This window comes from Diprion similis, chromosome 6 (genome assembly GCF_021155765.1).
Source record: "Diprion similis isolate iyDipSimi1 chromosome 6, iyDipSimi1.1, whole genome shotgun sequence".
NCBI lineage: Eukaryota > Metazoa > Arthropoda > Insecta > Hymenoptera > Diprionidae > Diprion > Diprion similis.
The window spans coordinates 9,499,560-9,524,082 of NC_060110.1; the positions used below are offsets into that span (position 1 = coordinate 9,499,560).

The 24,523-nt window shown below is 38.8% G+C and overlaps 2 protein-coding genes across 6 annotated transcripts; both read left to right on the plus strand.

Moving 5' to 3' along the window:
- The first annotated feature begins 5,819 nt into the window (after positions 1–5,819).
- LOC124406880 (membrane-associated protein Hem) lies at positions 5,820–10,531 on the plus strand. Of its 3 annotated transcripts, none has more exons than XM_046882539.1 (2): positions 5,820–5,916; positions 6,072–10,531. In XM_046882539.1, exon 2 carries the CDS (start codon positions 6,234–6,236, stop codon positions 9,600–9,602), a length of 3,369 nt encoding a protein of 1,122 aa, XP_046738495.1. In that variant the 5' UTR covers positions 5,820–5,916; positions 6,072–6,233; the 3' UTR covers positions 9,603–10,531. The 3 variants fall into 3 exon arrangements, with proteins under 3 accessions (XP_046738495.1, XP_046738494.1, XP_046738496.1); XM_046882538.1 differs by having other exon boundaries at positions 5,887–5,992; XM_046882540.1 differs by having other exon boundaries at positions 5,894–5,992; positions 6,061–10,531.
- A 613-nt stretch (positions 10,532–11,144) lies between these two features.
- Positions 11,145–18,386, plus strand: LOC124407003 (anoctamin-3-like). Of its 3 annotated transcripts, none has more exons than XM_046882768.1 (13): positions 11,145–11,308; positions 12,794–12,917; positions 13,101–13,283; positions 14,148–14,362; positions 14,624–14,762; positions 14,872–15,073; positions 15,155–15,498; positions 15,590–15,829; positions 16,023–16,240; positions 16,336–16,553; positions 16,732–16,973; positions 17,084–17,371; positions 17,706–18,386. In XM_046882768.1, exons 2-13 carry the CDS (start codon positions 12,807–12,809, stop codon positions 17,937–17,939), a joined length of 2,634 nt encoding a protein of 877 aa, XP_046738724.1. In that variant the 5' UTR covers positions 11,145–11,308; positions 12,794–12,806; the 3' UTR covers positions 17,940–18,386. The 3 variants fall into 3 exon arrangements, with proteins under 3 accessions (XP_046738724.1, XP_046738726.1, XP_046738725.1); XM_046882769.1 differs by lacking the exon at positions 11,145–11,308 and adding an exon at positions 11,385–11,552; XM_046882770.1 differs by lacking the exon at positions 17,706–18,386 and having other exon boundaries at positions 17,062–17,298.
- Positions 18,387–24,523: the final 6,137 nt, after the last annotated feature.

Sequence of the window (24,523 nt, forward strand, 5' to 3'; positions counted from 1 at the left end):
CTTTCTGCTCGGTGACCGTTCATCGGTAAGAAAAGCACACACCGTCTTGTCGTATTTATGGGTGAGTCAGGGGTGCAACGGTAGCTGGCTGGTGGGGGTGGAAATTTCGAGGGAAGTCAAACGACCTTTTCTTGGTCCGATCATGCACGTCCAAAGTGGACAAAAGTTTCGAGTCTATGAGGGTCGGTATTTTGGAAGATCTATGTTCGGGTAATCCAGTGAATTGTTTCAAATTTTGAATATTAGAATACCTGGAAATTCAGAATTTGCAATCGTTGTAATTTTAGATAATCTTCAGGGCGAGTCCTAGTCATAAAGGTTTGATCAAATTTTGTCTAATCGATCAGAATCGTTTGAAATATTTACTGTTCAAACGTCGAACAAGCATAATCCGGACTAGTGGAAGTCGATGTAACAATGAATGTAATTCTTATTACAGTTCGGACTTTTTACCTGCAGCACTGACATTTTTTTCATTTATTCCCCCGCATTTTTTCACAACGTTATCAAACTAGTAAAGCACGGTTCGTTGGCTGGTGGCCCCAGACGAATTTTGCCAATTAACCAGCCTCGCAATGGAGATATCCGACGTCAAAAGTCCGAGCTAGTTAAATATGGAACAAAATTGGGGAAAGGAATAAAAAATAAATAAACCGAGGTAGAATTCAGCGGTAATTGGTTGCAGCATCCAGGTACCTGTGGACGTACACCTTTACCTTCTGGGCTGGTTCAAGTTTTTCCCTGCAACCAACAGTGAGAGATGGAGGGACTCCGCGAGTTGAAGCTAAAAGCAACGGTTAACAACATCAAAGAAAGAGGAGTCTGGACGATCAAACGCGATACTCGAAGCTATAGGTAGATGGATTTTATTCATATAGGTACGTATATGCATACATATATGTATATATATATATATATGTATAGCTTTGTATAAGGTCGGAGCGATGACGATTGTCCGGAACAATGATCGCTGCAGTACCTACGTGCATGCAGAAGGCCTGTGATCATAGCTCCATGAAATGTTCGGCAGCCCTATAGACAACCGTGGACCACATGGGACGTAATTGGTAGGATGGTATGCAGATACTCATACCCGGAACTATCCACGTAGGTATGAAGCCTCGCTTACGAGCTAATATAGCTTCTCGTGCTTGTTGGCGACTGTGTTCCCGAGGATTTGATGCTCCATGTTCTGAGAGAATTATTGAGTACGAACCAAACGCGTTACAGACTGCCCAGCGATGTGGCCAGCAGTTCTCTCCCTGCCGTGGACTTGGCTCGACGAGGTATTAACGGCAATTGCACGATTATCAATTTCCCGACATCTGGAATCAGATTCGGTGGTCAAAAATATCAAACGATCGTACAGTCGGAGAATTACGCGATTTAAATTCGAGATTGAAAAACACGAGTGGAAAAATTATACACTCTTGTCTCGTTACGGTTAGGAAAATTTTTTAATTTTGTTTTACCAATCAGAAAATGGAAGGAAATCGGTAGATGAGTAATCGGCTATATTATTTACAGCCATATTGATACATTCATACTATCGTTAAGCTATTTGTCACATTCTTTGTAACCAATGCCGTAATTTTGTGGATTCAAGAGTCAGTGGAATGCGATTTCGTATTAGTGTCGGATTATATTTTTACTGTACATTAATAACGAGTCCTTAACATTCTACATATAAATTATCATTTCACAGTTTTTCTTCAATTCGCTGAACAATTGATCTGTGTTCCAAAAATTGATAATCAAGACCGTTAAACGTGATTAAAATTCATTTGAGCATTTGAGTTTAAGATTGTGCATCATTTGCAAAGTCTATGATTATGTCTCTTCTGAACCGTCAATAACACAGGTTTGCAATGAAAAAGTTTTCCGTATCCTTGTACACCATACATATGGATTTTGGACTGCTGATTCAAAATGTCAACTCCGTTTTTACGTATTACATTATGATTTTTTGTTTTTCATACATTTATAAACCAAATTTTTTTCTCTTATTCCGAATACCTCTATTGAAGTAAATACTTTTATCAGTTTCGAATGAGTAATCTAGTAAATTCATGTTCACTTTGTTGGTATGAAGCAGATAAAGTTCATAAACGGAAACCAATGAAACGAAGCTTTTCTTTAAAAAAAAAAGCGACTGATTGATTCCTCACAATTTGTATTTGTTTGTGTTCTTTCCAAACTTTAATTACATAATCAAAACTTTAGATTAGTTAGTTTTATTTCATTCAACCTGTAGTGTGCACCTACTTTCCATCAAGAACGATTTCATCTAAATCTGCTGAATGTGACGTGGTGTATGTCATTCGAATGTCATTTTATATACATTCGGCACTACTTTCACGAATATTAACACTTCTGTAAAAAAACTTTCAATAAAAAAGCGCAGACTTGTGTAATTAGTCGAAAGTAAATTAACGATTATAATTAAACAGAATTGTTGGTCAGTCCTGCTCGTCGGCGAGGGGATAATGCCTTGGCTACGACGCCTATAGCTATCTCTTGCCTCGCAGATAACCGCGAGAAGTAAGTAGCGTCGAGATAGCGAGGTAGGATATTTGGTGGTAACCTTTGGGCGGAATGAGGGACTCTGGAGAGCCTTTAATCCGGACGTCGTTATATCGGCCGATGTAGGTACAACCCTTCGGCCTCAACTCGGGACCCGCAGCAGGACCCTGATCTGCCTTTGGGGTTGAAACCTTCGCTCGTAATCGGGCGCAAGCCGAGTGTCTACGATTCGTCCAATTATCGGTTGGCACCAAAAGTGCTGGGTCTGGTGTGCCTGCCAAATGGGAAATGGTCGGGTAGCTGATGCAAGGGCGTCCGTCGCGGAGCCGAACTACCATGACACCCATCTACGGGCAGCGTATATACTGACAGTATCCTATGGACTATAGCCGAGTATGGGCCATAGACTGTCTGCATAAAGAAGGGGTGGAGGGGGGATGAAGCTTTTACAAATGCGTATATGCCGTGGAACGAAACGGCCGAAATGGCCAAAGGGTGATTCGCTCCTGCGAAGAGAAAGAAGAAGAGGAGGAGCTGCGAACGGGGGTTGAAAAAAACAGAGGATAACTATATACGTATACCTTATACGAAGAGATAGCCGACACTGGACTTCTCCTTTACGCTCGCCGGTCGGCGCCCCGAGACTGGTAAATGACGTCATTAACGAGACTAAAGTGCTGACGCGTCGAGACCACCCCTTCCTGATCCCCATCACCCTCTTGGATCCTCTCTTGCATAGTCCGCACCAGCCATCCCGAGGCCGCACCGTTCAAGATCGATGCGTCGATATCCGACTCTTTGACTGTGTCCGCTGCCCTAACAACCAGACGGAACGTCATGAAATCGAAATCTGTGTCGCAGCTTCCTACACCAGTTTCTGTAATAATCCCCCGATCGTTGCTGTCGGAAAGCCAACCCTTCAGACTGCAACTTTTCTCTGGGCGAAGATTATCTGACTACGATGTCATCGATGCTATAACACGAATACCGTTCAGCCGTTTTCTGTACCGTATACAAGATCCAGCATCCAGTGAATTGCAAGGGTGAAAATCTCTACATTTTATAAATGTACCTGAACGATGTGGTATATTTTTTCTTCACAGACGCTCACAACGCTCATTGTCGTAATTATCGATGCGGAAAATAATTCTTCGATATGTCGCATGATATGAAGAATAAAATTCTGGTTTACACGTTTGAACTTATGGAAATCCTCCGCTGCATACAACAGCATCTGGCCATTACCTCTAATTAGAAGTAAAACGCGCTGGATAAGATTTTTCGGGACAAGATGTCCGGTTGAAAAATGTAACAAACCAGATAGGATGCAACCGGAAAACGGGTGAGCAAACGGGTTTAATTATCCCGCGGCCTCCTAACGTGCAATTAATTCCGAATGCGGTTTAGTTTAGTGAACGAAGAGCAAACAATGTATTACCCTCCCAACCACCTAAACGTAGGTGGTTTCAGGGTGGAGGCCACTTTGCGCAAATAGCATGGATCTGCAGATAGTGCAACCTCTCCTCCTATCCTCCTATCCTCCTATCCTCCTATCCTCCACTCTTCCCCTCCTCCAGCCCGGCAACTACGAACCCTTAACATCCCTCACCCTTTCTCCTCATTCCCCTATCTTCCTCCCTAGCCGAGGTTAACGCTCCGTGAATTTTGTGATTGCTCCGAATGAAAGTCTACCTGTCCGAGTTACGTCACCGTGTATTAAACAGCAAACTAGAATCGTGAAAAAATTTTCACTAATTTAATATACATGTACGATGGAATGTGTACGTATGGAAAAAAAATGAGTAGTACAAAGTGATTTAGAGTAATTGAAATACCTTCGGGAAAGAAAAAAGGATTAAAGAGAAAACAAAATTGATATAATAATTTTTAAACTCCGCAGCACATCCATCTCGTTCAATCGTTTCTATAAATCGTACTTCTGGCAATAAAATCGAAGTCAGTAAGTGCAATATGTCTTGCAATTTCATATGTCAACTCACACACACACACGCACGTGCGGGGAAATTCAAGTGTAGAACAGGCGATATAGTTTCAACGATTCAAACGTGCGGTAGCGTTCATGTTACTGTACTCAGGCGTCTCCCAGTTGCGGGTTGGTTAGGGAGTAGTGAACGGATTGTAATATATTTCCGTGGGTTTTAATAGGTTTCTGGCACGTCGATATTCGATGAACGAGGCCATAGGGAAGCCAGTGCCTGTATACGATGTACGTACGTAGTTTCTGTATAGGTTCTGAATGTACGGTAATACTGTAGCGTAAGGTGCATGCAGCTGTGGCTTGCAACTTTAGCACGCCAAGGCCCGGTAGCTGAGGACCCATTCCTATAATGCAGAACTTGCTTTGAAACTGTATTCAGATTTGTTGTAGTAGGCTTGGGAATCGGTCTCGCTGCTGATAAATAATAGCATTTATTTCTGCAGCCAGTATTCTCCCAGCACCATGACAATACATATGGTGGAACTGTAAGTTCCCAGAACGGTTTTACTTCAACAACTTTTCCATGTCTCATCAAAATACACACAGAAAGTCACAGTCAGATCAAGACACATCTGAATAGTGAAAAGCAAATGTAATGTTTTTAAAAACAACATTTCATCATCATTTTTCTGCTGTTGGTCTGACGCTATTTTTCATGTGTTTTCTGAGTTTCTGGGGGTCGAATTACTCTAGAGATGGTTATACGAATCGATTCCAAGACGGCAAATTTTCGGCTCCGAAAATGATTAAAAAATTGAAGCTTACCCCTTTGGATTTTTGGCGAGAATTTCGACGCGCGGCGTGGCGGAACAACTGGATAGAAGATCCTTCTGTATAACAGGGAACTGCTACACGCCACGAGTCTTTAAAGACCAGTTAGAAACGAAAGAGTCAACGGCAGTAGTGCCATATGTACGTTAGTAATTAAAACCCACTCAATAATTCTTCACGAAAGTAAACAATTAATAATTACAAGCTCTGCTCATGACGCATAGACTCGCGTCGAGTTACAAGACAAACTTCTGATTACGAAAATGTGGAAGTAATGTCAATTGCCTATGCTCAGGCGTATACTATTCCACTGTAGGTTGGTAAGGTGGAAAATACGTAAAAATTTAGTATATCCACGATAAGATAACAATACATATGAAAGTTTATATTATGGAATTGCATAGTGCACTTTTGAGGCGTGAAGGTTTTATTTTCAAAATGTTTGCATCACCGTATTCGATATGGATATATGGTCTGCTAGTTAGCTCCGTCGGTAAAGGCGATTCATACCGACCGCTTCCGCGGGATTGAGAGACCTAGTGAGGAATATTTCCCCAGACAGCAGTTGGATGCAGTGAACCAGAGAGCGCCGCAGCTGAGTGCAAGAGCGATAACTTCAAGTGGTGAGTAAGTTTACACATCGATGTGTAGTGGGTGTTGATAATTTTGTAAAACTGTTACAATGAAATGATAAATTTGGTAAGAAAACATTTCACCTCGTTATACCACGGTTAGAGAAACTCGCTCGAGTCAGTATAATCGATAAGTTATATTTCAGATATCGCTGTGCGCCGAAATTACGTTGGAAATCCTGTCAAGCCTAGAGGCTACCCCTGGGTGGGGTCTCCTGTCATCCGGAAACAGAGTTGACACTTGGTCCAATAAATTATGAGGAGATTCTACTGATTCGTCGCTGTTCTTCGACAACCAGGCCACGAAAATGGCGCGACCAATTATACCAAGCCAGCAGAAACTGGCTGAAAAGCTGGCGATATTGAACGACCGAGGCACTGGAATGCTCACTCGTATTTACAACATTAAAAAAGCATGCGGCGATGCCAAATCCAAGCCTGGGTTTCTGTCCGACAAAACATTGGAGTCTGCGATTAAATACATCATCCGAAGATTTCCCAACATCGACATCAAGGGTCTGGCTGCGATAACGAACCTCCGCAACGAGATTATCAAGTCTCTGTCCCTCTACTACTACACCTTCGTTGACCTCCTCGACTTCAAAGACAACGTCTGTGAATTGCTGACTACGATGGATGCCTGCGGAGTTCATATGGATATAACGATAAATTTTGACGTGACAAAGGGCTACCTGGACCTGGTCATCACCTATGTAAGTCTGATGATACTTCTGTCCAGAGTCGAGGATCGAAAAGCTGTTTTAGGCCTATTCAACGCGGCCCATGAGATGGTCCACAGTCAGTCAGATCCCAGCTTTCCGAGACTAGGCCAGATGATCATGGACTATGATGCGCCTCTTAAGAAATTATCCGAGGAGTTTGTACCGCATGGTAAATTACTGATAAATGCGCTGATGTCGCTGTGGCCAATTTACCCTGGAAGAAATTTATCGGCAGACACATGGAGAGCTGACAAGAAACTCAGCCTCGTCGGAAGTCCAGGACAGCTGCTTAAAGCTGCCATTACGGACACGATGTCCTGTGAAACGTTGAGCTTGGATAGATTAGAGAGATGGGTTGTCCTTGGTTTCACTCTGTGTCACACGGTCCTTAACCAGGAGCAACCCAGTAAGCTATGGACCACCGCTCTCGAATCAGGATGGGTTTTAGCTCTGTTTAGGGACGAAGTCATTTACATCCACCAATACATTCAGTCGTTCTTTGAGAGCATGAAAGGATACAGCAAGAGAGTATCTGAAGTAAAGGACTGCTACAGTCAAGCCATTCAGAAAGCTGGACACAGGCATCGAGAGAGACGAAAATTTTTAAGAACAGCCCTGAAGGAGTTGGGGCTGATATTGTCCGATCATCCAGGGCTCTTAGGGCCAAAAGCGCTGCTAGTCTTCATGGGATTATCTCACGCTCGAGACGAAGTGCTGTGGCTCTTGAGGCATGGCGACAATCCGCCTATCCAAGGGAAAGGAAAGGGTCGCGGAGGCGATGACCTCGTTGACAGACAGCTGCCTGAACTGCTGTTTCACTGCGAGGAATTACGCGCTCTAGTTAGAAAGTATTCCCAAGTCCTACAACGATATTACGTTCAATTTTTGTCCGGATTTGACGCACCCGCTCTACATCAAATGATACAAAATTTACCTTTATCTCCAGTGGACGAAGGAGCCATTCTGAGCGACATGTGCACTTCGATTGCAAGTTTAACAGTAAAACAGGTCGAGGATAACGAGTTGTTTGATTTTCGTGCATTCAGACTTGACTGGTTTAGATTGCAGGCTTATATGTCGGTTGCAAAGTGCAATATGAATCTCGCGGATAACAGGGAATTGGCTTCGTTTATGGACGGCATTATTTTCCACACAAAAATGGTTGACAATTTGGACGAAATGTTGGTGGAAACTTCCGATCTCTCGATATTTTGCTTTTACAGCAAGATATTCGAAGATCAATTTCACATGTGTTTAGAATTTCCCGCCCAGAATCGATACATTGTTGCATTTCCATTGATGTGTAGCCATTTCCAAAGCTGCACGCATGAACTTTGCCCGGAAGAACGTCATCATATCAGAGAAAGAAGTCTGTCTGTTGTTAACATGTTTTTGGATGAAATGGCTAAAGAGGCTAAAAATATAATAACCATAATTTGTGACGAGCAGTGTACAATGTCAGATAAGCTTTTGCCTAAGCACTGCGCAGCCCAAATATCTCAAGTAGTGAATCGCAAGAAAAAGGATAAAAACAAAAAGAATATGTACGAGATTCATAAACCTGGTATTGAAAGCTACAGAAAAACGCGAGAAGACCTTACAACAATGGACAAACTTCACATGGCTCTGACAGAATTGTGTTTCGCAATAAATTCTTGCCCCACCATTAATGTCTGGGAATACACATTTGCTCCTAGGGAGTACTTGCATCAACATTTGGAAACACGATTCGCTAAAGCTTTAGTTGGTATGGTGATGTTCAATCCGGATACTAGCGTCATTGCTAAACCATCAGAGTTATTTGTCAGCGTTAGAGCTTACATGAACGTATTGCAAACTGTCGAAAACTATGTTCACATTGATATAACTAGAGTTTTTAATAATGCCTTGCTGCAACAAACTCAACAGCTCGATAGCCATGGAGACAAAACTATAGCTTCGTTGTACATGCAGTGGTACTCCGAAGTGCTATTGAGACGAGTAAGCGCAGGGAACATTTGCTATTCGGGAAATCAAAGAGCATTTGTCAGCTTGACTGCCGAGAGTGCGATTCCCTTTAACGCGGAGGAATTTTCTGATATTAACGAACTCAGGGCTCTTGCTGAACTGATTGGACCTTACGGTATGAAAATGTTGAACGAAACACTGATGTGGCACATCGCGAGTCAGGTGCAAGAGCTGAAAAAATTAGTAGCTGGTAATAAGGACGTTTTAGTTGCACTGAGAACGAACTTTGATAAGCCTGAAGTGATGAAGGAACAATTCAAAAGGCTACAGCAAGTCGACAATGTTCTCCAAAGGGTTACAATAGTTGGGGTGATTTTGAGCTTCAGACAATTAGCCCAGGCAGCTTTGGTTGACGTTTTAGAGGAGCGGATTCCATTTTTGCTCAGTTCTATACTAGACTTTCGGCACCACTTGCCTTCGGGCGATCCGATGAGGATTGTTTCCGAAATGACATCTGCTGCAGGGCTGACATGCAAAGTTGATCCAACCTTAGCAGCGGCTTTGAGGAGTCAAAAAGCTGAGGCAGATGAGGACGAGCATCTTTTAGTCTGTTTGTTAATGGTATTTGTCGCTGTTTCCATTCCAAAATTAGCTCGGAATGAAAATTCGTTCTATAGGGCCTCGTTGGAGGGGCATTCTAACAACATACATTGCATGGCCACTGCCATAAACAATATATTCGGTGCATTATTCACGATATGCGGTCAAAACGATATTGAAGACAGAATGAAGGAGTTTTTGGCGCTAGCATCGTCCAGTCTTTTGAGATTAGGGCAGGAGGCAGACAAAGAGGCAACAAAGAATAGAGAATCTGTGTACCTTCTTCTGGATCAGATCGTTCAAGAATCACCATTTCTAACCATGGATTTATTGGAGAGCTGTTTTCCATATGCGTTAATACGTAACGCTTATCACGATGTGTATAAAATGGGCCAAGCACAGCAATAACGACGCTCGGAAATAAACAAGGACAGCGAGTATTTTCTTACTGTGTAAGCTTGCCGTGAATCGAAGATAGTTTCGTAATAGTATATGTTATTCGGTAAGTCGAACTCTGAGACGCGCATTTCCATAAACTGATTATTTTCTATAGCATAATATTATCTCTAGAATATAATGTACACCTAATAGTGGTATTAGATTGTTTGAGGCTACCTGATTTGAATATTGAAACCAATGGAGCCAATCAAGAAATATTTTTTATTTTATACGCCTATGTAAATCAAAGTACCTCTGATCCAAATCTTGTTTTGGCTCTAGGAAATGAATTGTAATAGATAGATTGAGTAATACCAATATTTATAGCATGTAGTTTATTGTAATTTTATAACGTAAACAGAAATGAAACAAGCGATAACATTCTTATTCGTTAAAACTAGTTGGATATTATTTGAACATCAAAATCGTGGGAAAAATGCGACTTGCGCAAACTTTTTATTTCATTTTTCAGTAGAATAGCTTGCAAGTTCTTTATTTTTTCAATATTTTATTGATTCTTCGTAAGCTGTAGTACAAATGCAGTTTATATTTATATGTATTTACAACATAAAGTATAATTATCGTACCATGTATGGTATGATACATTTATCAGTTAACAATAAGCTAATGTTTTTATTGCAAATTGTAACTATTTTGAAATAGTTTATATCTATACTGATAATAAAGTCAATCATCTCTACGTCCGGTCGAAATATATCAAGCCAAAAGCTATATCTCCGTGCAATAAACCATGTCTTTTCTTTGTAATACAAATATACGGGGTAATCAATGTACATAAATCAGTTTTCGGAATATTTAAATATTCTAGTATGCTAATTGTCCATCAATTATCCGATAACAATTTGATTTTTGCCTATACGCTTATCGTACAATTCGTTTGCTGGAGATTCAAATATTTTTCGTCCCGCGCATTTGTGTACTCGAACAAATCGTCGTCTTTTGTTTCAAAAAATTTTTTCTCCAACAACCGTAAAAGTTGTCCTCGTTTACACTGCGGGCCTGGAAAAATCGTGCATCTGTAACTAGCTTCTTCCTCGGACTATTCCTAGCTTCTACGGAAATTCGATGATCATGATTTCGAATGTGAATGATGAATCACAATTCCCATTCCACAGCTTCGACAGCTGTTTTGAGTCACGTGACCGCGTTGCGACACTCTGCAGCGTGTAACAAGCGGGATTGAATATCAAGAACCAAGATCGGAGCTCGGGCCGTTGTGTGTGATATGAATCTGATAACGCGCTGCAGTGTCTAATTACTACGGTAAACAAAGGTGGCCAATACACGTAGGTTTTGAAAGTTGGTCAGGAGTTCCCAAAGGATATATGCTCGCTCGAGTCGCTCGGCAACACATTTAAATTTGAAGACTAATTGAAGCGACGTCATCGCCTTGTGACTGAAGCTGTCGGTGACGCATTCTCGGCCGTAAAAGCTACTCGGCGAATTGACATTGGAAAATTTGGTCACGTTTAGTCTGTATTAAAGTTACCAAGGAGCCGTTGACGGGTAGAAAGGAAGAGAAATTCATTCGGCAGGAGTCGAACATGTGATACGAGCAAGTGACAAATATGTGATAGTGTGGATTAAATCACGCTTAACCAAATTTCTAGTCACTGATACCAATTATACCTAATAAACAACGAAATTATTTATTTGTGAGTACGATAGATTTAATTTAAATTCTATACATAAGCTGGTTTGTATTTTCATACTTATGTCATATTTACAGGCTAACTTTAACATTTTTCAATTGCATATAAATCGCTTCCTGGGTTGGGCCGTGATTGATCTTTCTAACCTACAAAATATAAGGACATACAGGATCGCTCTTCTGTTGCAATGTCATTCGCTGCCGCTGCTATGTTGGATCTTGATATGAATCATTTAGGTTTCTCGATGGTTAGTTGCATTTCATTTATATTAATCAGTGGTATCACCGTTCACATATTATGATGCATTTTAGTGTAGATTTATCACATTAACACATTTATTTTTTCAATCTAAATATCAATGAGATTAAAACGCTAAAGGCAACGCATGTAATTTTTTGTTATCAAGTTTAACGCTAGGATATCGAGTTTTCACACATAACCGAGAAAGCAAGATTGCCCGGGAGCTGCTAGAATGAATGAGCCGTAGTTTAATTTTAGGTTTTACTATTTACCGATCTAAGATGCATTTTATTTATTTTCAACATAGTACTGCTTTGTTCCATCAACAATGCTTCTTGTCATCTCATATCTGCAGTGTAATTTTGGTTGCATGAATTAATTTTAGCCTCTTTGTTTGTACCGAATTCCAAAAAAAGAAAAGGTGGCTTAAAATAATTTGTATCATTCAGTAAAACAGTATTCAATTGTTCAACGGCGGTGATTTTAATCACCAAAACATATCTGAATCTTGTAATTAAAAACAAATCACTATTCTTATATATATGCAAAATCTGTTGTCTGGAAATTGAAGTGTAATTTCTACTAGATACCCTGAATGTGCCAAAAATTCTGTATTCCATACTTCTTCAAGCAAAGAGAAAATAGAACAAAGTATATACATCTTAAGTATTTGCTAGTCTGGCACTTAGAATTATCAACAATTTCGTAATCAAACCATATTGAAAAGTCAGAGTCACATTTCAAGTCCATGACACTGAAACTAGCAGGTAATATCCAGCAGGTAATACGATTGCAAGGCTTTTGGGAATGAGCAAACGATTAGATATCAAGGAATATATTCGAAGGAGTTCCCTGAATAATCCTTACAAGTTTCATCATTTGGTCATCCCGTGAAACCCTTCCACCTGTGTTACCTGCTGACTATTACCTGCTAGTTTCAGCGTCATTGAAATCCATTCATATTTGACCATCTGATACCTTCAGTTGACCTAAGTATTTTCATTTACACCCTAAGTCCATACTCACCAGCAGGAGATCCAATATTTAATGTCCAAAAACTGTCTACTGAAATGCAGATATTGTTAGTGCCAACAAAATGACGTATTATATTTTCCATGCCATCAAATTTTGCTTCGAATAACGCCATTCTTGTCATACTCTTATCATACATTTTATTAATTTGATGCTACATGTCATGTGTTTCGCTCTTCGCTTTCCTTGTTTCTAACTGTATGTATATTTTCATAGAATTGTCGAAAATATGGACCTATGCCTCAATGGCCAGCCCCGATATCAGGGGATGGATGAAGTTGGATGGGATGCAAGCCAAAAAATGATTGCTCTTGAGCAGCAAAACCGGTCCGTACCATTGGTGAGTTATAATATTGTCTTCAATGATAAGAAAGCAAGTAAAACACTTGAATACTGAAATATAGAGAAATTTTTTTTACAATCTTCACTTTCACCTATAATAAAATCATTTTGTATTGAAAAGTTTTTCAAACTGTTCTAATTAAGGATAAGATTGATTCACAGTTCGTTATTCTGCTTGCAGGAAATTGATTTGCCAAATAATGACAGAACAGATGTTCCTGACTTTGTGCTCACATATGTGGCTAATAACACATCGCACGCTCAGCGAAGAGAAGTCTTTGAGCAGAATTTGCGAGATCAAGGTCTACGCCTAGAATATGAGCACGAGCAAAATTTAAGTTTCGTCAAGATTTTTACTACTCAGGTATTCTCAAATTTGATTCATTCATTACATATATCAATTTAACTCATATAATATAGCTACTACTTTGCATGACTCGCTATGTCTATACTTAAGAAATTCAAGGATTTAGTTGTTAACACCTGGCTTCAACTTGTAAGTGACTAACGCTAATACGCAACCATCCATTCTTACTGGTCAACATGAATTTTGAGTCTGTGTTCTAGATGTCAAAGTTTGATTTCTCCCATGTAACTAATGAACGAAAAAATTTTCGTTATAGATAGTGTTTGCTTTTGTAGAAAACAGAAAGATATTTCTGATTTTAAGAAAATTGACCTATTTTTTCAAATATTTGTTGTAAATAACAATTAAACAAACTTTAGTTTCGCATTTAAATCACTTTTATTCAAAAATAATGTAATTAGTAATAATCTACAAATGTAAAATAATTGATAAAATTAATATTTTTCGCACTTCTTCTATGTTTCTGTGGGCTTTCTCGTATCAAACCCCAAACGTCATATCCGATCATACTCTCATTAAACTGCACCTGATAACGTCATTCAAAGTCCATCACATCTCAGTGAAAACATTTTCCTTGTTCTTCTGAGTAGGCACCCATATTATAGCTATTAACTAAAAACTGAAGGACTTATTTATCAACGTAAATAGTCAAAAGCAAACTTCATAAGTAATAAGTGATGATTTTAGTTATTATTTGATGTTCAGAATCAAAAATTATCTAATGAAGTATAAAATCAAAAAAAAAAATTTTTTTTTTTGTTGACCTATGTAATTTTTATTTCTACGTCATTTGTTATGCAGCAGTAGATTAGTGAAGTTAACAAATACAGTTCAAAATTTAAATGCTAAACCTTGCAACAGGAGGTGCTCTGCAGATATGCTGACATTATGAAACTCCGTATGCCGATAAAACTATCACCTGAAGAAAGAGCTTCCAATCAAGAACCTACCGACATATTCGATGATGCACGTACTTGGTTTGCACAAGTTTTTCATTTCGCAACTTTGGATCCTGCTAAATTCCCTACCAAGAAGTATCAGTTGTCTACTGAATTTTCTAAGGATAAAATATATTTGTAAGTGTTCAATATTAAAATTAGTTTCTTTCAGCACATCGCGTACATATGAAAACTAATGCGCCTAGTCAATCACTGTTTTCTTCATACCTCAGAGATTCTTTGTTCAAAATTATGATCGACATGAGATTTCAATAATACTTTCCATGGGTTAAGCTAAAATGATTGAAATTGATTCTGGTATATCTGCTGCATCGATGAAAAGAATTCTAGAAGTCCTTTTTCATCAATAATTTTTCATGTTTTCTTCTGTTTGTCAAGATTTGATGTTGATGCCGACAACTTTTTTCCTTGGAGTGTACGATGTATGGTAGTTGATTTTATTCTTGCCAGACAAGCTGAGGGTATTGAATCTCTATTGATTGCCGGAGTTTACTCCGCAGCTTATCCACTGCATGATGTAAGTATAATTGTAGAATGAATTCGACCTGTCGATACTAACTATTGAAATAAGTTTTGCCACAACTGGTCAAATCACAATCAATAATATTATTATTATATTTCGCCAGGGTACCTACAAGGAATCTGGATCCAAAAGATCACTACTCTATCAGGAATGGGGCTCCATGCGTAAATGGGTGAAACTGCAACCCCTGGACGCCATCGCGGATTATTTTGGAGTAAATTTCGCGATTTACTTTGCGTGGCTCGGTTTTTATACGTACATGCTTATTCCTGCCAGTATAGCAGGATTATTATGTTTCTTTTATGGTAAGATTAATTCTTGTTCTTAGTTTGTTGCAAGTTCAATATTTATTCTTACTTCTAACTTTCGGTGTTATATTTATGCAGGATTGATTACCTTAAAGTCAAATGAGTTGGCAGAAGAAGCTTGTCACGAAAACGCCAGTGAGATTGTGATGTGTCCTCAGTGCGACAAAACATGTGACTATTGGAGACTGAACGAGACATGTTTACTAACGAAAGTAACTTATTTGTTTGATAATCCGGCTACTCCGGTATTTGCGGTTTTTATGTCATTTTGGACTACCTTGTACCTTGAATTGTGGAAGCGAAGATCCGCAGAACTAAGCCATCGCTGGGGATTAATCGAATGGGATCGGTCGTCGGAACACCCTCGACCAGGATATCTGTCTCTCCTTGCCAAAGCAACATTCTTCAGAATAAAACGAAAGGTATATCAAGGGTTCAAGTACTTCATTGAAATCTACAAATTTTGTCACACCCATTGCACATTTCAGTCATTCGCTCTCCATTGCTTCTCAGGTGAATGCAGTTACGCGTCAAATGGAGCCTCATGTGAGTTACTGGAAGGTACGAGTCCCAGCAACGTTCTTCAGCTTTTCTGTTGTTCTTCTGCTGACTTGTACTGCCGTTGCCGCAGTTTTCGCAGTAGTTTTATACCGTATGTCAATGATTACGAGCAATTCACTCTTCGGTCATGAAGTAGATTCTACGAGCTACAAGACCCTCGCTCTGCCAGCCGTCGCAGCTGTTCTCAATTTGGTAATTTCTTCACACTTATAATGAAGAGAAAATGTACAAATCAGAATTGTAACAGTAAATGTTACGAGTTCTATCTATCTAGTATCTATCGCTAATTAAGATTGTCGCAAAAATACGTAACATTAAGCCTTGTGTTACATGGTCTTACTTCTTTGAAGGTCCTGATCTATCTAGTTATAATATTATTCTGCAGGTGTGTATCCTGGCACTGAATTACGTATACGATTGGCTAGCAGTATACTTAACGGAAATGGAATTCTTACGAACTCAAGCAGAATTTGACGACAGCTTAACACTGAAAGTATACCTTTTTCAATTTGTCAACTACTACGCTTCCATATTTTACATAGCTTTTTTGAAAGGCAAGTTCGTTGGATATCCCAAGAAGTATAATCGAATATTAGGATACAGGTACGTGTTTGAATTTTGAAATATCATTCAGGAATTATGTTCCCCTGAATTTTGTATGCTGTTGTGAAGTTGCATATACCTAAATACTATATCAGACAGGAAGAATGCAGCCCTGGAGGATGTCTTATGGAGCTCAGTATACAACTGGCAATTATAATGGTTGGGAAACAGGCGCTTTCTACTGCAATAGAGATGATTTTGCCAGTAATAATGAAATCATGGGCCTTATTCAGAATCCACACAGGCCTGAAACAAAAAGATCCCATCCCTGCCAAAAACCAATGGATCCGAGACTTCAAACTCCTCAATTGGGGTAAGTGATCAAGTTATTTACCTATATTTTATATTATTTCGGCTGTGAAAAAATATATACTGTTTTCCCTTATAGGGAATTAAATAAAAATCGGCATATATCTGAACAATAATAATAATATTATTATTGTAACGTCCATTTGATTAATGAATTTTTGTTAATCGTTCGTTTTTATCAGGTTCAAGAGGCCTGTACGACGAATATTTGGAAATGGTAATCCAGTTTGGGTTCATAACCATCTTCGTCACAGCGTTTCCGCTGGCACCATTTTTTGCTTTGGCTAACAACGTCCTTGAGATGCGCTTAGACGCAACAAAATTCCTCCGACATTACAGACGGCCAGTACCTCGACGTGTACGAGATATTGGAATTTGGGCTCGTATCCTCGACGCCCTTGCACGCATTTCAGTTACTACTAACGTAAGTATAAAGACTTTGTTGCGCATTTGGATCCCTCGCTGTCATTTTATTTCACTATATTCAACGATAAATCTCGAGTACTGTTCAGTTATGGGTGATTTTTATTACAGGCATTTATAATCGCATTTTCGTCAAACTACATACCGCGATTCGTGTACATGATGGTTGTCAGTCGGGACAAGACTGACCACGGATTCCTGAACCATACTCTTGCTTACTTCAGAACAGCCGATTTTGTTAATGGAACCCATCCATTGGAAAGCAAATTCGAAAATATTACTGTGTGTAGATATGCGGAGTACAGAAACCCCTACGGTCTCGGTGATCTGTCGTATAAACGACCTCCAATCTACTGGCATATTCTGGCTGCAAGATTAGCATTTGTCGTCGTCTTTCAGGTAATTATAATCAAGACGATTCTACTAAAAACTGCACATTTTATTCACTGCTAGTCCCAAGTTTTTTATTTTTATATTCTTTAAGCAACTCACCTTTATCAAGACATCCATACTTTTTCTCGCAAAATCGAACCGACTTACTCCCGCAATTTCAACGTTGATTTCAAAATTTCGAGAAGAATATTATTATTAAAAATGAAATCGTCGTAATATTTATCGAGCAAAAAAATTTACCATCGTTCATTTTTCATTATATTATTACCATCGAGCAGCGAATGATCCTCCAATTATGGATGACGAAGGATTGTAATTTTTAATTATTATGTTGCGATAGAACGTTGTCGGTTTACTGACGATGAGTGTGCAGTGGTGCCTGTCTGGCACTCCCCGAAAATTACGTGCGCGCATAAAACGTGAAGCTTTTCTGGCGGAGGAACTAATTATAAAAAGAGAAGCTGCACGTGCGAGGGATCATCTCGAGGGGCAGCAACTCAATGAATCGGATTCTATGCATGGCGACAACAACAGCAATGCAATTCAAAGAAGGCCGTATATAACAGAAAATTGACTTTACCTATTCGCACACAAATTTCCTCATTTCGTACCTTGACTTGATCTCTTTTTGGGATAAACAAAAAAAAATCGGCGCTTTATTTGGTAAGTAATAGAAACGAATGAAACGTATCTTTTCATTGAATTGTATTAACAAAGTTTGTTGATTCAACAAAGTTACCATGTAACTTTTCGTTTCAAAGGTCACAATATTGAACCCGCCGGGTTATATATTTATACTTCAGTCAAATATTTCAACTATTTACAATTAAAATATTTATACTAGTACATTTTTTCTCAGCAATGATTGACGTGTCATTGCAGTTTGGTGCCGAAATGCTCAAAATACATTTCACACATTTTTAAATCGAATTAATTAGGTTTAAATTAGCAAATTTGTACCTATGTTATACTTATATCCTGTGTACGATCTGAACTTTTATAATACTTTTTAAGTACGGAACTATTTTTATTGCTCTACTAATTCCAACCAATTTCGATCTATGCTAATTGCACTGCGTGAACGGTTCGAGTTCTGAAGTGGCATCTTGGACGATGCCTGTAATTAACATTCTGTGATATCATTCGTGTTCATAGAAAATTTACGAATTACGTATGTACAGGAATCTATGATGCGCTTTATAAAAAAAAAATTTTTAATTTATACTGCCATGATAGCAAGCGATCATCAACTTCTGGAATGATTTTTCTTTTTCGATAATTATCTTTTTCCGTGTGAATAAAACTGATTTGTAATCTCAGCGCATCCGGTTCTCAGAATTGAAACAATAAGCATAATTTTAATTCCAGTAATACACCTGACGTAAATACATTCAAATTATCGTCCGTGTATCATACATTCATGTACATTCATGAAACGTGTTTAGATACTTATCCGGACAGAGGTAAATGGGTCCAAAAGACGGTTAAATAGGTACGTATAAATAAATCGGGGAAGTGAAAGGGATGCGAAAGAATGGCATAATATTCTGATAACACGTTTTTTATTTTTGATCACCTTCAACTCTTGGATTTGATACGCTCGTTTCCATCATCAATTTTCACACAAGTTCGATCATTTCGATGTCCTTGGTATCGTCAATTGCTCTCGGTTTAGACGTATTCCGAGTTGCCTCTTTGGTCTGGACTTCATACATTTCGAGTGATCGGAATCTACGTCGCAATTGGCAATTAGTAGTTTGGTTCATTGAGGCGTGTCGATTTTTGATAGTTTTTAATTTTTGCAACTCTGTTCGATCCGTATGTACAATCTAGAACCGCAAGCTTCCTTGATTTTGCAGAGATTAGTTTCAAGCGCGTCATTCTCGAGTCACGATTCGTTTTAACTTTCCGTAGTCAGGATAGCTGAAGCAGATCAAGATTGTGTTACATAGTCTTATATGAAAACGGAGACCTTATGCAGGCTTTTGTAGATGGTATATCAATTCTTTAATAACACTGAACACTCACAGCTAGAGGTAGAATTTTTCATGTGCATTGTATTGCGTCACGTCAACGTATCTGCAATTATGTGCTCGATGTGCATACACACAAGTTATAAGTATAAGTTAATTACAGATTCGTTTCAACTACGGCTACTGTGAGATTTTGTTGTACACCTTTTTGCGTTCTCAGCACTATCAAAATGAATTATATTCTGCGCTATATAATTCGATAGTCGAACCCTGATTTGTTCTGAAAGTTTTTTTGAATCTAAATGAAATAAGTAGCCTTACTTTCGGAAAGTTTGTTTTCTAGCGTCTCGTTTAAACGCAGATAACTTATCTATTGCAGACTATGAAAACTTATTTTTCACCTCCATCTTTATTACGACGTCATTTAAGTAATGAACATACCCTAATACCCGGGTGTCGGTTATGGAGATGTGAGAAAATTTCACCAAAACCCCTCTTGAATCTCCTGAAAAGTTATTAATGAATTGAAACACTGAAAGTTTCATCAACGCAACGGAGGAACATAATTCTATCCGCAAAAAATTCGAAAGGAATATAAATTCGGAAGAATTGTATCAGTGAATGATTGCCTTGAGCAACTTAAGGCTCAATCCCATTTTCTAATATTTAGAGCATAAAAAAATGTCTATTCAAGTCTCTCAAGAGCATCGTCAAGTCATCCACACTCCTGGATTTAAAGAAAAAAAAAGTAGAAAGCACACGTGTAAAAATATATTTAAAATCATCAATCATGCGGATCTTAATCTACTCTACGACCTTGCCACGAGAAAATTTGCCGAGTGAGGAAGACATAAATTCAATAATTGTCTGGATGTGATAAAATGTTATATTATCCCTATCGAGCGAACGAAAAAAAAAATTAGAAGTTATATTCCTTCTTTTTCGGTTAAATGAAAATTGATGTCTCTCACGCTAAGATAACATCCGGAATTAACTCTTTTGATGAAACAGAAAAAACATGACCTGATTATTTTGCGTCTCTCCTCATGTTGTACACAGTCAAAAAATTTTTGTCTCTCCATAAGTATAGACTAAATCCAACGACCAAATACTTAATCACTAAGTCTAACGCAATCTTGCGATCTATAAATTTCTACCTATTGAAAATTCAAGTTTTGGCAGCAATTGGCAACGAGAAACTTACACGGAAGACGATTCATTTTGCGTTTCGCGCGTGGAGCGTACGATCATGCATAACAGGTATCACACATGTATCATGTGTACCTATTACAATCTTCGCGGGTGGCAGCCAGAGATAGCGCGATGATATTTGCCGGATGAACAACAACAAAAGCATTATCATCATCGGAGAACAGGATCAGCCCGGTCAAGGGCACCCAGGTCGTGGTGTGAATCGGCAACCTTGGACCGATCATCACGAGTATGATAATTTTACCGAAAATGACCGGAGGGCATGGTCAAACCGTAAATCGGCCCACGCTGCGGACTAAATCCTTGTTGAGTACCGTGAGACCGGACCCAATTTACATTGGCGAAGAATGCAATAAACTTGGAGTGTCTACGCGATCTGATACGTGTGGAGTAAAAATTTGCAGCAAGAAAAAATTGAGGATAAACATTCGAATGAGGACTTTCGTGTGTTGGAGTTTATGCAAGAATTTAACCCGTTATAATTGATGATCCTGTTTAATGAAAATCACGTCGACGATACTTGTGATTTTTGAAATTATCCATCTCGCATGTGTGTATAGTTGTTCATATTTTAGCACATACCTACTTCACGTTTAACTTTGAGCAGCTAACACGTGTGTTTGCTTCTGCAAAAATATCCACATGCACGTTTTGAAAAAAATCAATTCACACCCATGTTTTTCGTAAATATGTGTTTATTAGTCTTTATTTGACGAAAAAAATTTCTCGTCTCTGACGTCATCGGCACGACATATGTGCGTTGAAACAATGTTACTTTGGTTGCTTTGTGAAACGGCGAACGAGTACCTCGATTCATACTGTATGAAGAAAAAAATCGAGGACAATGCGTAGATCCTTCATTTACCATTGAAGATATCTGCTAATTTTCGTTCAACAATGGGCCCCCACGATCGCTCAAGGTCTCCTGAAAATCTGTAATTGGCAATAGTGGAATGGCTGAAATTACAAAGTGACCGAAATTCTAGTTCTTGCCAACATTTCGCGTGTCTGAAATCATGGAAACTCTATTTCGTGAACACTGAGTTATTTAATAATCTTACAACGCATTTTCCACCATTTTTTTAACTGGTTAATAGAAAAATTTGCTAAGTAACGATGAACGCAGAATTATAACTGGGACTGGATGACCTTTGCCGTTGTTTCGACTAGTCACTTCGTGTGACTTGAAATTCTTTTAATTCTTTAACTCGTTATCCAATTCTCGTTGGAAAGGGTAGAGTAGTAAAGAGGATTGGATGGTGAGTTTTACCCTGAATCATTATGATTTTTCGATATTTGTGAAATTACGAGAAAAAGAATCAGTGATAGAGAAACTTACGAAATAACTAATTGCGAACGTGAATTTCGAGGAAGAATAAATATAATAATTCTGTTTACAAACGTGCTCATCATTTTATTCAGTACTATCAATCAACCTCTGATCTGTTAATTTCTAAATTCGGAAGCATCGTCATAATTTATTTCCATCACGACGTAAAAGCGATTCCACGAGTGTGAACGAATTGATCCATGTATAATATAATTAATACATAGGCACTGCTCTTCTGACGTTGAAAAAACATTAAAGATAACACGTAACTGTACGCATTTCAATATCCCTCCAATTACCGCACAATGTTTGATAGTGAATCGACAATCGGTAATTATTGTTTCCGTAATTAACTTCAATTTCAAGTTACAAACTTACGTACCAAGCGCTCGGTATTCATCTGCAAAGTATTAAAACTCTATTCTTTGTCAAAGTTTTAAAGACACCTTTACTAGTTTCTGCACTCCGCAAATGCGTAGCATAAATAATGTCATCCGCGTAATTTTGTCACATTTTGTTCTGTCTATTCGAATTCAAAGTAGAAATTATTCGCTCGTAAATGTTTCTCTGGAATTCGCATCGAGTTACAGACTGTTCATTCCGAAACTCGCAGCCAGTATAACCAGTCGTGTACTTAAGATTTGCGTGATTTTGCATTATGTACTCCAAGGGGTGTCCTAGACGATTTCAAAGTAGTCGTATATATCTTAAATTATCCAAGTCTACGTATCTTAAACGCCAAAAAGGACATAACAGCACCATTCTTATACACACGTACATTTCTGAACAAAACCACTCCAACATATTTACATTTAACGCGAAAATAAAAAAACGGCATGATTTCTACGAATTTACTGTTGATATTTCGTATAAATAATGCTATTTCTTTATATTTGCGTTAAATGAAAATGCATTAAAGTGGTTTTGTTCAGAATCGCACGTAAAGTGAAACTGTTATGCCCTTTATTATGTTTCAGATACGCAGACTCGAATAATTCGAGATATATACGACAGCGTCGATATCGACTATGCCCCCCCCCCCTCCCTGCCCCCCATTCCCTTAAGAGACAAACGCTACATGCAAAAAGGTAACGTAGGGTATCAAATGTTGACACGTACTTGCTTGAGAAATAGATATGAGAGTAGAATTTGGATTAAGGGCAAGTGCTGTTGTCCCAACCGTTACGCCTAAGGGGCTTACAGCCAGAAATTACTGCATCTTGTGTCTCATGCAGACGTCAACTTGGAGATAAAGATCAAGGCACGACCATTGTCGAGGGTCGAACGTGACGCACAACCCACTTGGCGAGTTCCGTAGACACAAATTCTACTATACAAAGATAGATCTCTCGTATTCGGGGTATGCATCTACCTACAAGGGCCAATATTTTGACTCCCAATTCACCTTGCATCAACTTATATTAAGTGACGGTCTAATTGGAGAAAAAAAATTTTCACCCATACTTCACATGTCAACCTTAACGTATGTATAATTTATTATTTTTCAATGACAAACCGATTTTACAAACTTCACGGTTCATGTATTGGAATTACTTATGAACGAAATGAGATACAACTACTGGCAATTTGACGAATGAGCGTTTATTTTTTTACAGAAATATAATAATATCGTTACGAGTATTCGAGTACTCTTCTTCACAATCGCAGTCTTATTTGAAAATGTAGATGCTGAACTGGCTACCAATTCGTAAGTTTGAATGTCTGAGTGAGTTAATAATTAGTTTTGTAACTTTCAAGGAAGATAGCGCAATGCAGTTTCACCTAAACTTCATAAAAACAAAATTTTGTGATCCTAAAACTTTTGACTAAACTTTACATTCGATAAAATACGTCCCAATACGCCCCAAATTTGGGATTCGTTCCCAATATTCCGCATTGCCCTTAACAGTATAACTTATGATGGTTGCTCCAGTTTCAATGGCCTGCGGAGATCCCGGATGCGGTCGTAAAAAACGTGCAATTAACCTGCAGCCCTCGTATCTCGTACTCCAATCACCAAATACTTGTTCCAGTTTTGGACCACTGCAACAGAATAAAATTTTTTAAAAGATTGTTCTCTCTCTCTCCCTCTCTCAGTTTACTGTCAATCATTACGCGATACTCTCGGTATCTAGAAAGCAATTTATTTTTACGCGTACTCTTGCGAAATTCGTGTCGAACGGTACTTGCGAAATCTGACAAGCTTTAGTCTGGTACATGCCGCATACAAGCGAGGCAAAGGTTACCCTGCACGGCTTGTTTCAATGGTTTCGGATCGCCCACTGATAGTCAGCGGCGCATACATGTTGCATTCGCGTAATTATGCACATTCATTTGCGTGTACTGCATCCCACGTTCTACCTGTGTTTGTGCAGAATCCAACGAGCCGCAGCCACATTTCTATCATAATGATTTCACCCCTGCAAGCGGGTGATTTCATATGTTTCAAATCACATCCAAGTACCTACTTCGATTTTCGTGGGTTCGCGCTATTTTCTGGGCTAAGAGTTCAAAGGTCAACGCGATTAACATTTAGTCTTCCTTTCTCTCCACCGTGATTCACAATGACGATTTCCAAATTCATTCTCAACTGATCATTCGATCTCCCATCAAACCATGATTTAGCGACCCGCGTGTCACTTA

Coding starts and splice junctions, on each gene's coding strand:
- LOC124406880 (XM_046882539.1), top strand. CDS start 6,234: ATGGCGCGACCAATTATACCAAGCCAGCAGAAACTGGCTGAAAAGCTG.
- LOC124407003 (XM_046882768.1), top strand. CDS start 12,807: ATGGACCTATGCCTCAATGGCCAGCCCCGATATCAGGGGATGGATGAA. Junction 13,284..14,147: donor TCAAGATTTTTACTACTCAG/GTATTCTCAAAT, acceptor ACCTTGCAACAG/GAGGTGCTCTGCAGATATGC. Junction 14,763..14,871: donor CAGCTTATCCACTGCATGAT/GTAAGTATAATT, acceptor ATATTTCGCCAG/GGTACCTACAAGGAATCTGG.